Consider the following 12946-nt stretch of genomic DNA (forward strand, 5'->3'; position numbering starts at 1 on the left):
TTTTTGGGATCGCACCCTCTAACGGGCAATTTGTGAGTTTTGCCCTTGCGAAAAGAAATGTGACACCCGTTATCGAGGTGCTGTTATTTAATTGCTGCCAATTGTTTTTTTTTCCATTTGCAAAAACCTCTGCTCGGAGGAACTGCTCTGTGGGGGCCAGTATGACACGGATCTGATGATGTTCAGGTGGGGAGCCGCGCCGGCTTGCGTAGGCTGCAAAGGAGCAAGTTAGAGGTTTATTCCCGGCTGAAAAGAGAAGAAAGAGACATTTCGGCCGTGGAGCCTTCTTCAGGTGTGAGAAAGACAGGGCAGTTAGCAAAGGTAATGTAGCAGGAGAACAAAAGCCGGGAGAGAGGAGGGGTGGGAGACGGGAGCAGGGGACAGACAGAGTGGCCGATCGGGTAGTGTGAAGTCAGGATAGGTGATAAGAGAGGTGTGAAATGAAACCTACAATGAATAGAGAGAATTAGGAGAAAATGAGAGAGAAGGGGAAAGGTGTGATCCTAGCTGCAGGATCATTTTGGTTTCTGTAGTCGGATCTGATGCTGCTGCAGCTGCTGTTAATTCGCAGTTGTGGATGGGCCATGATTGCCGTCCCTCACATTCTTTGTGAGGGCAGTGTCTTTGCTTGTAATCACCGGTGAGCTCCGCTGAGTTTCTATCCAGCGTTCTAGAAACATGGTGACGGCGCTGGACCTTGAAACGTCGCAGAATAATTCGGTCGGAGTTTCTCGTTGCAGTGTGTTAACAGCTCGGACGCTAGTGACAGCGCCCGCACGCTACCTCAGACAGCTCTTCTCTTCCAAGACAAAGTCATCACGACAAGTTAATTTTGGCATCACGTTTTACTACACATTTCCTACTACTACAAAAAACAACCCGATTCCTGTCTCAAAAAACAACAACAAAATGTTTCACACTCAAACGATATTCCACGAAGCAATAGTTCTGGAAACTAAAAAGCACAGGTGTAAGAACTGTTAAGAAAAAACAATTCTCATATATACCCAGCAAAACAAAATATGTAGCCCATGTGTTTGTCTATAAAGTTTAAGTGTAGGCTTATAGGCAGTGTACAGAAACAATCAGCAGCAAAGGATCTTCTGAAATAATTGAAATCCTTTATCTACATCATACATACAGAGTGCTAAAAACTAGAAGTTCCTTTGTTTGGAGAGGCAGGGAGGCTAGCAAACCCCAGATTCGCTGATGAACACGTGACTCGACTCTTGCAGACGCTGTGATGTGATGTCATGTGATTTGTTGGGATGGCAGACCAGTGTTTTCTCATTCTCTTAGGGTATTGGGTCCAGTTGCTTTCTTATTCCAGTTCCATTAACAGGTCAGGCAGCATAACAAGCACTGAAATGATGGGACAGAATGAAATCTTCTGCCCTCGGATCTCATGGGCTCCCGATATCTCTCCAGCCCTGAACAGGAGCCGGACTGTCTTGCTCCTTAAAAAGGTGTGATGGCAGCCTGATTTGTGCTGGGGCTGTTGGGTCAGCCTAGGGGGGAGGTGTCTGCGTGTTTCCTTGTGTGGGATTGCATTAGGGGACCCCCATCGGGGATCCCCAACTCCACCTCCGCTAGTGATCCCCAAGCTCCGCTTTGCGGGAGCCACCGGCCAGAGGTTTTGTCCTTCAGACCCCCGCAGCCCAGGGAGAGGGCTGGAAAAAGATGAGCTCCCTCAAGGCTGAATTGGGCCCTCCTGCGTGGATCTGAAGCTGCTGTGGCTGTAAGCAGACCCCTGACTTGAGCCATCAGGAAGGATCGTGGGCTTCCCAGTGCTGGGGCGCTCACCCTGAACCCCTTCTTTCTTCTCTCTGAGTTCGTTTATCCATACGGTGGCGGCGGGGGGGGTTGGGTCAAATTAAGAATCTAAACCCCCTTGCTTTCACTCTGCACCCCCAAGACATTCTGGCTTGCTTGTCTTGCATTGCAGTTGGTTCCTCTTGGCAGCCAGAGTGACATCGGGAGCTGGGTCAGGCCACGGAGGCGTGGCACTGAGGGGCCCCCGATTAGGGCAAGAGCCAGCTGCAGCCTCCCTGCTGTTAAATGTCTTCATTTTTTGTTTTACGAGCTTGCCATGCCAAAACTACAGTGCGTTGCATGAGTTCTTACGTTCTCTATCTCACATCAACCCCCAACCCCACCCTCCCTGTCTCTTTCCTTCCTTCCTTCCCTCCCCCAGCCCAGCCATCCCCTCTCACTGGTACAGCACAGGAACTAGTGGGATGTCTAAGGTGCAGTTACTCCTGCAGTCCATGTGAGGGATCTCTGTGCATAGCATCGCCTTTGCTTTGTCGCTTTCCTGCACTGGCGTCTGCCCTTCCGTGCACATCTGTGGCTGGTGGGAAGTCTTTGTGAGGAGGAACCCTACGTGAAGGTTAGAGGGTAAGAAAATGAATCAGGCAAGTGGCTCAGTGTGATCCTCAGTCAGCCACTGTGTCAGTCTGTCAGGCTCTCAGTCTGATCCTCAGTCAGTCACTGTGTCAGTCTGTCAGGCTCTCAGTCTGATCCTCAGTCAGTCACTGTGTCAGTCTGTTAGGCTCTCAGTCTGATCCTCAGTCAGTCACTGTGTTCGTCTGTCAGTGTCTCAGTCTGATCCTCAGTCAGTCACTGTGTCAGTCTGTCAGTGTCTCAGTCTGATCCTCAGTCAGTCACTGTGTTAGTCTGTCAGTGTCTCAGTCTGATCCTCTCAGTCAGTCACTGTGTTAGTCTGTCAGTCTGTCAGTCTGATCCTCAGTCAGTCACTGTGTCAGTCTGTCAGTGTCTCAGTCTGATCCTCAGTCAGTCACTGTGTTAGTCTGTCAGTCTGTCGGTCTGATCCTCAGTCAGTCACTGTGTTAGTCTGTCAGTCTGTCGGTCTGATCCTCAGTCAGTCACTGTGTTAGTCTGTCAGTGTCTCAGTCTGATCCTCAGTCAGTCACTGTGTTAGTCTGTCAGGATCTCAGTCTGATCCTCAGTCAGTCACTGTGTTAGTCTGTCAGTGTCTCAGTCTGATCCTCAGTCAGTCACTGTGTTAGTCTGTCAGTGTCTCAGTCTGATCCTCAGTCAGTCACTCTATTTGACAGTAAGTCAAATTGTCAGCCTTCAGTATTCCAGTATGTTATTCTGAGAGTCATTGTATCCTTTACTGAATGATTCAATCGATGTCTCAGTGTGTCAATTGACTTTCCAGGGGGTCAAACTGTCACTCGGTGTGTCAGTCATTGTCATACATTGTGTTAGTCTGTCGGTATCCATCTATTAGTCTTGTCAGTTATCCAGCGAGCATGTTTGTAAATGTCATTCAGTCAGTCTCTGTCATTTAAGTTCTCCTGCCTGTCTGTCAGAATGAAAAGCATATTTTGTAAAGGCTAACAAAACATTTATTTGAATTGAAATGTGAATGCAGTGAGTCATCTATTAAAGAGATAGCTTTAGTTAATAAAGTAATAACATATTAGATATTGAAACTGACCATTCGCTGTCCTCTTCGCCCACTGCAATCCGGTCCTGTAACGAAGGACGAGGATCAGAGAGATTAATACAATGCACAGAATGACAGCAGACAGGGAGATGGATTTCCACCAGGTATCTGAGAGAGAAAGAAACAGAGGGAGGGAGAAATTAATTCAAACACTGAAGTAGACCCTAGAGAAACATATAATGCAGACAGATTAATGCAGTTCCTAATAACCCCAGAGACACATCTCACAAACAGAGATTAATACAGACCCTAATATAGACCCTAGAGACACACCTCACACACAGAGGTTAATACAGACCTTAATATAGACCCTAAAAAGGCAAATGTAGGTGTATTCGTACCCTAACAATGCGAATGTAATTTCTACTTCTATTACTTCTGCAGCTGGTTCTTCTACCACTAGCTTGGCAACCAGTACAGTGTTACTTGTTCCTACTAGTACCTCAAGCACTTCTCCTGCTGGTACAACGAACACAACTATGGTGACTACTACTAGTTCTGCAGTTTAAAATACTGCATATTCATGTATTACAACAAATAATAATACAATACTCTTACTTGAATTGCCACCAGTGCTGCAACTTACAGTTTTGCCACTCTGTCTGCTCATATTGCTATTATAGTTGCAGTAGTACTGCTTCTACTAATTTCAGGTTATTTTTCCAATTGGTTTTTATTCCAGCTGGTCCTTCTCATTCCTTCTCTAATGCTTTTATCCTTCTACTATTATCCATCCATCCATTGTCTAACTGTTTTATCCGGGCAGGGTACACCATGGACAAGACGCCAGTTCATCCCAGGGCACACACAGGCACAAACACTGTTTTTTTTGTCTTGGAGTTGCTCCTCTTCCTGATGTCACCGCGAGAGCTAAAATTACTGTTGCTAGCTACTGTCATTTCTACACCACTGACCAATCAATCAGGAGTTCAGTGGGCCGGTCAGCGTATTGATCAGCGTTGTGGATCAGCAGTTTACCTGAGTTGCGCAAGGGTGTAAGGCCAGTGGTGGTGGTGTTGTTGGAGGAAGAGGCGACTGTAGCTGTAAAACACACACATCAAGGCGCGCTGTTAATTGTTAACAGGGCGTTAACAAGGCGCACCAGTTATACTGCAGCACACTGATAAATTGGAACAAGGCATACTGGCAATAATGCACAAAACCAATGCATACCACACCCAATCAATACACAACACAGTGCTGCCATATGCAAAACAAAACATGACGAACTTGTAAAAGAGACTGGTGCACACTGTGTCGTCCAGTCTCTGCCTGTCGGGTGCTACTGTTCACATACTGCACACAGAAGTGACAGACATGGTATTCAATATAGTCCTCAGGCACAACAAAATGAAATACTTTGTAATATACACTCAGTATTGACTCACAATGTACAGATACTGCGTTGACATACAATGTTGATACACATTATTATAAAGAGCACTGAAATGCACAGAGGACTCAAACGCAGTATTGACAAGAGTACTGAAACGCATACCGCACTGAGGAGTATCGGAATGCATATAGAGCGCTGTGCAGTACCTGTTTTTGCAGTAGCACTGTTCACAGAGGCGGTCTTCTGCCCAATACATCTTGAGCAGCTGTTGTCTTGACACTTGTACCCAGGCTTACAGGTGCACACTGAGTTCTTGATCCTAGTGCACGGTGACTGATACATAAAGTCTGCAACATCAACAAACAAAACACTGGCATTACACTCCTGAAATGGACAGCTGGGCAGCATTTTAAATATGTTTCTGTACTAAGCAGTGTGTGTATCTACACTGGACTATGAATCTGTACAGTACGCTATACTGTATCTGAGTTGTGTGCCTATACTGTGTTGCGTTGTAGTGTCCTGTGGGTTATATGTCATGTTGTGCCATTTTGCCAAAGCGCTTTATACCATACGGTGTCGCGGGAAGCCGGAGCCTAAACAGCAAACAACGAGCGCAAGGCAGGGTACACCCTGGATGGGACGCCAGTTCATCGCAAGGCAAGTGTAAGCCAGTCATACATGGGGACAGTTTGGAGGCCATGGTAAAGGCCGAGGGGGGAAATTTGGACCGGACACCGGGATAACTCTCTACTCTCTCGAGAAATGCCCGGGGATCTTTAATGACCACGGAGAGTCAGGACCTCGGTTTAACGTCTCACCCGAAAGACGGCGCCCACTACAGCATAGTGTCCCCACCACTATACCAGGACATTAGGACCCATACAGACAGCAAGGTAACCCCCCCCCCAGCTGGTCCCAGTAACACCTCTTCCAGCAGCTACCATAGCTTCCCAGGAGGTCTCCCATTCAGGTACTGACCAGGCTCAACCCTGCTGAGCTTCAGTGGGTAGTCAGTTGAGAGCTGCAGGGTGACTGTGGGTTATATATTGTGAGTAATGTGTAGACTGTCTGTCTGTGTACCAAAGGCTCACTGAAGGACAATGAGAAATAGGCAGAGTCACCCCACTCAGAGTGAGGGGCTCAGGAGCTTGTTATGACAGGAGGCAGAATGGGAGGGACAGTCCCCGAGACAGAAAGTACATGTTGACATGCAGAGAAACAGACTTGGAGTGAAAAAGAGTGTTGGAGAGGCAGAAAACCTGCAGTATAAAGACAGAAAGAGAGTTGGACAGAGTGATACATCCAGGGATTTCACCGAGATATGTATTGTCTTGTTAAAGGGAAACTGCAGTTTCAATTTTTCAGACCAGTTATTACATCTTGGTAACAAAATAAATTAATGGATGGGAACAATTTGACCAATTTCGAATTAAGCACAAAATTGCGAACTTTGCGAAAGTACTGTATCGACGCCATGCTGTCAAAAGTTCCCACGAATTGTGCCATGAAGCGGCCCTTCCTGCTCACTAGTCCCTGTAATGGCCTAATGTCATGTGATGGGCGAGCGGAGAAGTACAGGTCGTGCAGCAGACGTTTCACTGCAGAAATGTGTCAATGTGATCTGCATGCAAGGACAGCAAGTAAGTTCCATTGATTCGAAAAATGTTCTCATTGAATTAAAAGAGATGCATTCACAAGCACGCTTCACCTCACCTGAGGTTTTGTTGCCTCGTTCTGAATTGCAGAACACAGTGGCGCTGCACAGACCTGGAAATTTAATCTCTTTTTTGATGTAAACTGGAGGTTTTACAAGTAACTGTGTACATTTTACTTTTATTGTGGTTTGAAATGCACACATTGATGCTGGATCTTTCTAACCGTGAGATATAAAAATAGCAGTTCCCCTTTAGCTAAAGAAAGATAGAGGGAGAGCCATTGACAGAGAGGCTAAAAAAAGAAAAAAAAGATTGGGCTCAGTGAGCCTGGACATAGAAACTGGACACAGGCAGAGCTGGCTGTCCAGAGAGGACAGGCTCAGTGACCACAGGACAGGCTGGGAGAAGCAGAGACAGAGATGCACTTTCTGCTGCAATGTGAAAAATGCCCTGGGACCTTATAAACCTTCTTCCCTAACATAACAAATCTAGTCCACAACTCCCACAGCTTCCAATCCTACTGGGGGCGGGAACTTGATAGAGCTGTACCCCAGCCTGTGATCTGCTGTCATAGCCTGTGGAACAGATTTTGAGACAACCCATCAGGCAACATTGTTGTAAATGTCTTGCTAATTATCGCTTTGGCAGCCCTATAATGTTTTGGTCACGACAGTCAAGTTTTTGAAGCTGAATTTTGAAATCGCCTTTGAAATCTAATTTTTCAAAGAGAGAGAAAGTAAAAGAGGGCGACAGAAAGATGGACCGACACAGAGAGTCAATCTTTTCGTTCTGAAACAGGCTCGTTTCCGTGACGGGTGTATGGAAATGTCATATTGCCTCGTTATGAGTAATTTGTCATCTCTCATTCTGTTAATGTTGCAGCCTCAGCTCCTGATGTTTTTAACTAGCGCTTGACTCATAATTTCCAATTTGCTATATCTCATTATGATTGGTTTTTAATTTGAAAGATACACAGATAATTAAATATCTGAATTGTCATCTAAAAACCAAGATATTTCTCCATACACATATAATAATATGATGTTTAGTAACTAAAATTAGCAGTTTCTTTTTTAAATTTGCGATCTGCATGAATGTGACATTATGTCTGAATTTCTCTGTTTAAGTTCTCCCTTCCTGTGTTTATTACTTAGTGATTCTCACTCTTCTTTCTCAAATTCATATACAGAGAGATTTATTGGAAGAATGATATCATGTTATTGTGTGAGAATCTCACTGTCTGCTCCTCAGGCTGGGACAGGAGATCACACACTGTATTATTATTATTGAGAGACAGGCTCACTGTCTGTTCCTCAGGCTGGGACAGGAGATCACACACTGTATTATTATTATTGAGAGACAGGCTCACTGTCTGTTCCTCAGGCTGGGACAGGAGATCACACACTGTATTATTATTATTGAGAGACAGGCTCACTGTCTGTTCCTCAGGCTGGGACAGGAGATCACATGCTGTATTATTATTATTGAGAGACAGGCTCACTGTCTGTTCCTCAGGCTGGGACAGGAGATCACACACTGTATTATTATTATTGAGAGACAGGCTCACTGTCTGTTCCTCAGGCTGGGACAGGAGATCACACACTGTATTATTATTGAGAGACAGGCTCACTGTCTGTTCCTATGTCCAGGCTTCAGTCATCACTGATGGACGCTGCATGCTCTCTCTCAGTGCAGAGCACACTGTGGAGTAGAGTCAGTCTAAATAACCATTGCCACTGTTTCTCTTCCTCTCAGTACAGTGCTCCAGTAATGTGCAACAGCACCCAGTCAGTGCACGCTGCTTTTTGAGATCTCTCAACTTCGCTCGCCGCTCAGCGAGATCGGCTGTCCTTTTGAACTTTGCTTATCCGAGCGAGATGCGCTTTTGTCGATTCTGACATTTAAAATCGTTTGAGAGAAATGTCCAAAACTATACCTAATCAGAAACTGACATTTTCATCTCCCTTTCTTTCTGTAGTGATGTACAGAATGTGCAGAATCAGACCCCCCTTCAAACCCTTTTTCCGGTAAAACGCAGCCCACGCGCTCTCTGTCTCTCGCTCTCTCTCTCTGACTGAAGCCCACCCTGACATAAATAAGGGGAAATCCCTTTCAGGCTGACAGGGGTGAGAGGGTGAGAGAGAGGCTGTGAGCACTACAGTATGTTAACACTGTACTGTATTGAGGGAGTGGTCAGTATACTCACACAGGGTAGGGGATCTAACACAGTGACACTGACTGACTGGACACTACAGCACAGTGACACTGACTGACTAGACACTACAGCACAGTAACACTGACTGACTGACTGGACACTACAGCACAGTGACACTGACTGACTGGACACTACAGCACAGTGAAACTGACTGACTGACTGGGCACTACAGCACAGTGACACTGACTGACTGACTGGACACTACAGCACAGTGACACTGACTGACTGGACACTACAGTATAGTGACACTGACTGACTAGACACTACAGCACGGAGACACTGACTGACTGGACGCACACAGACAAAGTGCTGTGTGCTCACAGACAAACAAGCCTGTACTTACGTTCCTGGTTGCAGTTGGTACAGGTCTCGCAGTTGAACTTGATGTTGTAGTGTTTATTGTAATGTCCGTCCTGACATTGAACACACTGGGTGTCAGCACCCTGTTGACACCTGCTCTTCATGAAATACCCTGCAGCGCCACAACATTTTTATTAGTTGGAAGAACAACAGGATTAGAAATAGTAAAACAAAAGGCATTCATAGCACTAATAGCACCAATAGCATGAATATTAAATTGAACAGCAGTGGCATAAATCGAAGTACCTTTAGTAGCATCAACAGTAAGCAGTAACAATAATAGAATTATAACTAAATGTGATTATTATAATTCTAACCATTGCTAATTGTTATAATAATAGTAACAGCAGTATTGTGGTAGGAACAACAGTTTATAACAGCAGTAGCAGCAGTGATAAGTGATAAGTGATAACAGTGAATTGCATTTATACAGAACCGTCTTGAAGGGTCCTAAAGTGCTTACGTAAAGGTGGGGTCCCAATTCACCCCCTGCCTAGGTGATATGGTACATACAGCTGAGCAGAGGGAGGAGTGAGAGTAGCAGTACCAGTACCTGCCGAATTTACAGCGTCAGCAGCAAAGATGCAGGTTCAAAGATTTAGCAATAACGGTGCAACAATTCTTGCTTCCTTGGATCAGCTCCTCTCTTTTTGGTATTGTTATTGATAGAGGGTTTTGGAAGCAATGGAGTATGGGGAACCCTGTCGTGCTACCACAGTGCCCCAGACACAGCAGAAATCCCTGTTCTCCTGCTGCTCTGCTGTGCCAGACATTCTGTGTAGAAGTCTCCATTTGCACTCTCCTGCCCCTCTCGCTCAGTGTTTTTTCTGTCTTTACACAGACAGACTATCCCACGGTGATCTTGCAGCAAAACTGCAGCCGCCTGGCTTAAACTCAACAGTTGTTGTTAGACGATGAGGGCGATGATGAATTATTTTATGTAGCGCCTTTCAAGGTCTCAAAGCAGGGCAAAAAGCAGTAAAACAGAAGAAAGCCGGACAGTGACACGGAGAAGAGATAGCAGAATTAGCCGAAGGAGAAGCTACGAGGGATCGGAAGAGTTCCAAGGAGCAGGCAAAGACGAGCCTTTCTGGAAAATTCCGGATTTGAAAGCTGGCTCTTTGATATCCTCAGAGCTAGCGCTCCAGAGCTCTGGGCCGAAGCAAAAGGCCCTGATAACCATATAATATAAACTGGCTTGGGGGACAAACAGGAGACCCTAGTCAGACGAACAGAGGTTACAAGGAGGGGAGTAAGACGAAAGTAACTCAAGACATGACTGAGGTGCCAGGCTAAATACAGAGCCTTATAAGTGAGCAGGTGATGTCACTGACGAGGAAGACCTGACGGTCGGCTCCGATTCGGAAATGCGAGCACTGGGCTCCTGCAATCCCGCGTGTATGGGCATGAAGGCCGCGATCGCTGGTGAGTTTAAACCCTGCCTAGATCCCGAGCTTGGTTTCTTCAAGGCTGAGATCAGCTCAGTTAATCAATAATTAATTATAATTGCTTACACTTATATAGTGCTTTTCTGGACACTCCACTCAAAGCACTTTACAGGTAATGGGGATCCCCTCCACCACCACCAGTGTGCAGCCCCATCTGGATGATGCGATGGCAGCCATAGTGTGCCAGAGCGCTCACCACACACCAGCTCTCAGTGGGGAGGAGAGCAGAGTAATGAAGCCAGTTCAGAGATGGGGATTATTAGGAGGCCATGACTGGTAAGGGCCAATGGGAAATTTGGCCAGGACGCCGGGGTTACACCCCTACTCTTTTCGAGAAACGCCCTGGGATTTTTTAATGACCACAGAGAGTCAGGACCTCGGTTTTACATCCCATCCGAAGGACGGCGCCTGTTTACAGTATAGTGTCCCCGTCGCTATACTGGGGCATTATGACCCACATAGACCGCAGGGTGAGCGCCCCCCTGCTGGCCCCACTAACACCTCTTCCAATGTCAATGTCAAAGCTGTTATAACCTTAAGACCACACTAATGGAGGCTGCGAGGAAATTGTTGATGCTCACAGCAGATGATGGTATCTAGGGGTGTCTAAGACATCAGACCCTACAGGATGACCTCTGTGCCCAACCTGGCATCAGAACACTGAGCTTGAACCTTTTCCCCTCTGGGCTTGGGTGTTGCCTGTTATGGATGTGTCAGTACTGCCTCCCGCTTTTAGTACAGCTGGGCTTGGTGTGATCATTATTAATAATTACCGTTCCTGTCAGTAATCCCGAGAAGATGCTCCTGTGCAGACCCCAGTGTTCAAATGTCACGATTCTGTGTGAATCATCTAGGCCTTTTTCAATATCAAATTCAGTCAGAGTTTACTGACAGACAAACCTCAGGTTCATGAAGTGACACACTCAGAGAGAGATGCAGAAACTGGGAGAATGGCAGACAGGAGAGGAACTGACAGAAGAGAAGCTGCTGAGGACACTCGCAGACTGCACTGTATTGAGGGAGAGGACAGGGCAGAGGATCCCTCAGTTATAAATTCACACAGCAGGACAGGAGACACATTGAAAAGGAGGAGATCACAGAGGATCCCTCAGTAATAAACACACACAATGGGACAGGAGACACAGTGAAAGGAGATGACGGAAAATCACTCAGTAATGAAACCCCCACACCAGGACAGGAGACACATTGAGAAGGAGGAGATCACAGAGGATCCCTCAGTAATTAACATACACAACAGGACAGGAGACACAGTGAGAGGAGATCACAGAGTATCCCTCAGTAATAAATACACACTACAGGACAGGAGACACAGTCAGAGAGAACAAGACAGAGCTAAGTTCAATATAACAGTTATTGAATTTTAATTACCTGGTTGGCACTTCCTGCAGCATTTTTTCTCATTTTGTACATTCCAAAGATAGCTTGTCTGTTCATCACAACCGGGAGAGACATGGAAGAGGGAGGAGAGGAGGAAAAAGGCAAGAGGGAAGGGGACGAGTCTCTGAACAAATGTTTGCATCCTCCCCCACACCTGTAAACAAAACTGGAGAGAGGAAAGGAGGTTAGTACACTAAAAACACTCTGGACACTGCAGGACATTAAAAACGACAGACCAGATACAGCTCCTCTAGCCTGATTAGGTAGCAGGCAATTGATCCAAGAATCTCGTCTAGCTGTTTCCTGAAAGAAGACCCAGTATCATCTTCAAAAGTGTGAGTGGGTAGCTTGTTCCACTCTCCCACACCCCTTTGTGTAAAAAATGTATCTCCTGTTCTTCTTTCACACTAACATTTACTGGACAGTAGAGCATAGAAACTGACTAACTGGACACTGTGTGGACAGGCCTCACACGTGATTAACTGCAAGCACAGTAGAACACAGAGAAGATCTACCCCTGTATGCCCAACATGGAGTGAGAGCGACAGATTCATAATGCCGTTTCACAAAAATCAACAACTCTGTCACAGAAAACGCAGAAAGTCAAAAGTCCTCCTAAATTGCAAAATCCAAAAAGCATTTTCTCAACCTGCTCAATCTGAAACTATCTGAGGAATCTATCCTGAGCTGGCCAATTCGTTTTCTTCGAAACCAGGACTGGAAAAGAGCCGATCGAGAGCAGGGAGAAATGAGATCTTGTCATTGGCCTGTGGGAGAGTAGCCAAGACAGACCAGTGAAAGAGGTGTACAGACAGAGCAGAGAGAGAGAGATGGACCTCAAAGTGAGATGGACAGACCCAGATAAAACGTGAAGAGAGAGGCAGGACAGAGATACAGAGACATAGAGAGAGAGCTGCAGAGAGTTCTACTCAGGCCAGGTCACTGAAAGAGAGAGTGAGAGGGAGACACATAGACACTGAGAGACAGGTGCAAGCACAGATACAGTCAGAGAGACCTCGGAGAGTCACTGAGAAGACCCGCCGAGAGGCAGAGATG

The 12946-nt window shown here is 46.1% G+C and overlaps 1 protein-coding gene across 1 annotated transcript; it reads right to left on the minus strand.

The window, feature by feature from the left end:
- Positions 1 to 830: 830 nt before the first annotated feature.
- LOC148816597 (uncharacterized) lies at positions 831 to 12051 on the minus strand. Its single transcript, XM_088940008.1, has 6 exons — positions 11882 to 12051; positions 9028 to 9156; positions 5018 to 5158; positions 4454 to 4516; positions 3467 to 3583; positions 831 to 2379 (listed from the first exon to the last, which is right to left on the minus strand). Exons 1-6 carry the CDS (start codon positions 12030 to 12032, stop codon positions 2210 to 2212), a joined length of 771 nt encoding a protein of 256 aa, XP_088796134.1. The 5' UTR covers positions 12033 to 12051; the 3' UTR covers positions 831 to 2209.
- Between the last annotated feature and the right edge of the window lie 895 nt (positions 12052 to 12946).

This window comes from Atractosteus spatula, chromosome 22, assembly GCF_055471065.1.
Source record: "Atractosteus spatula isolate fAtrSpa1 chromosome 22, fAtrSpa1.hap1, whole genome shotgun sequence".
Classification (NCBI taxonomy): Eukaryota; Metazoa; Chordata; class Actinopteri; order Semionotiformes; family Lepisosteidae; genus Atractosteus; species Atractosteus spatula.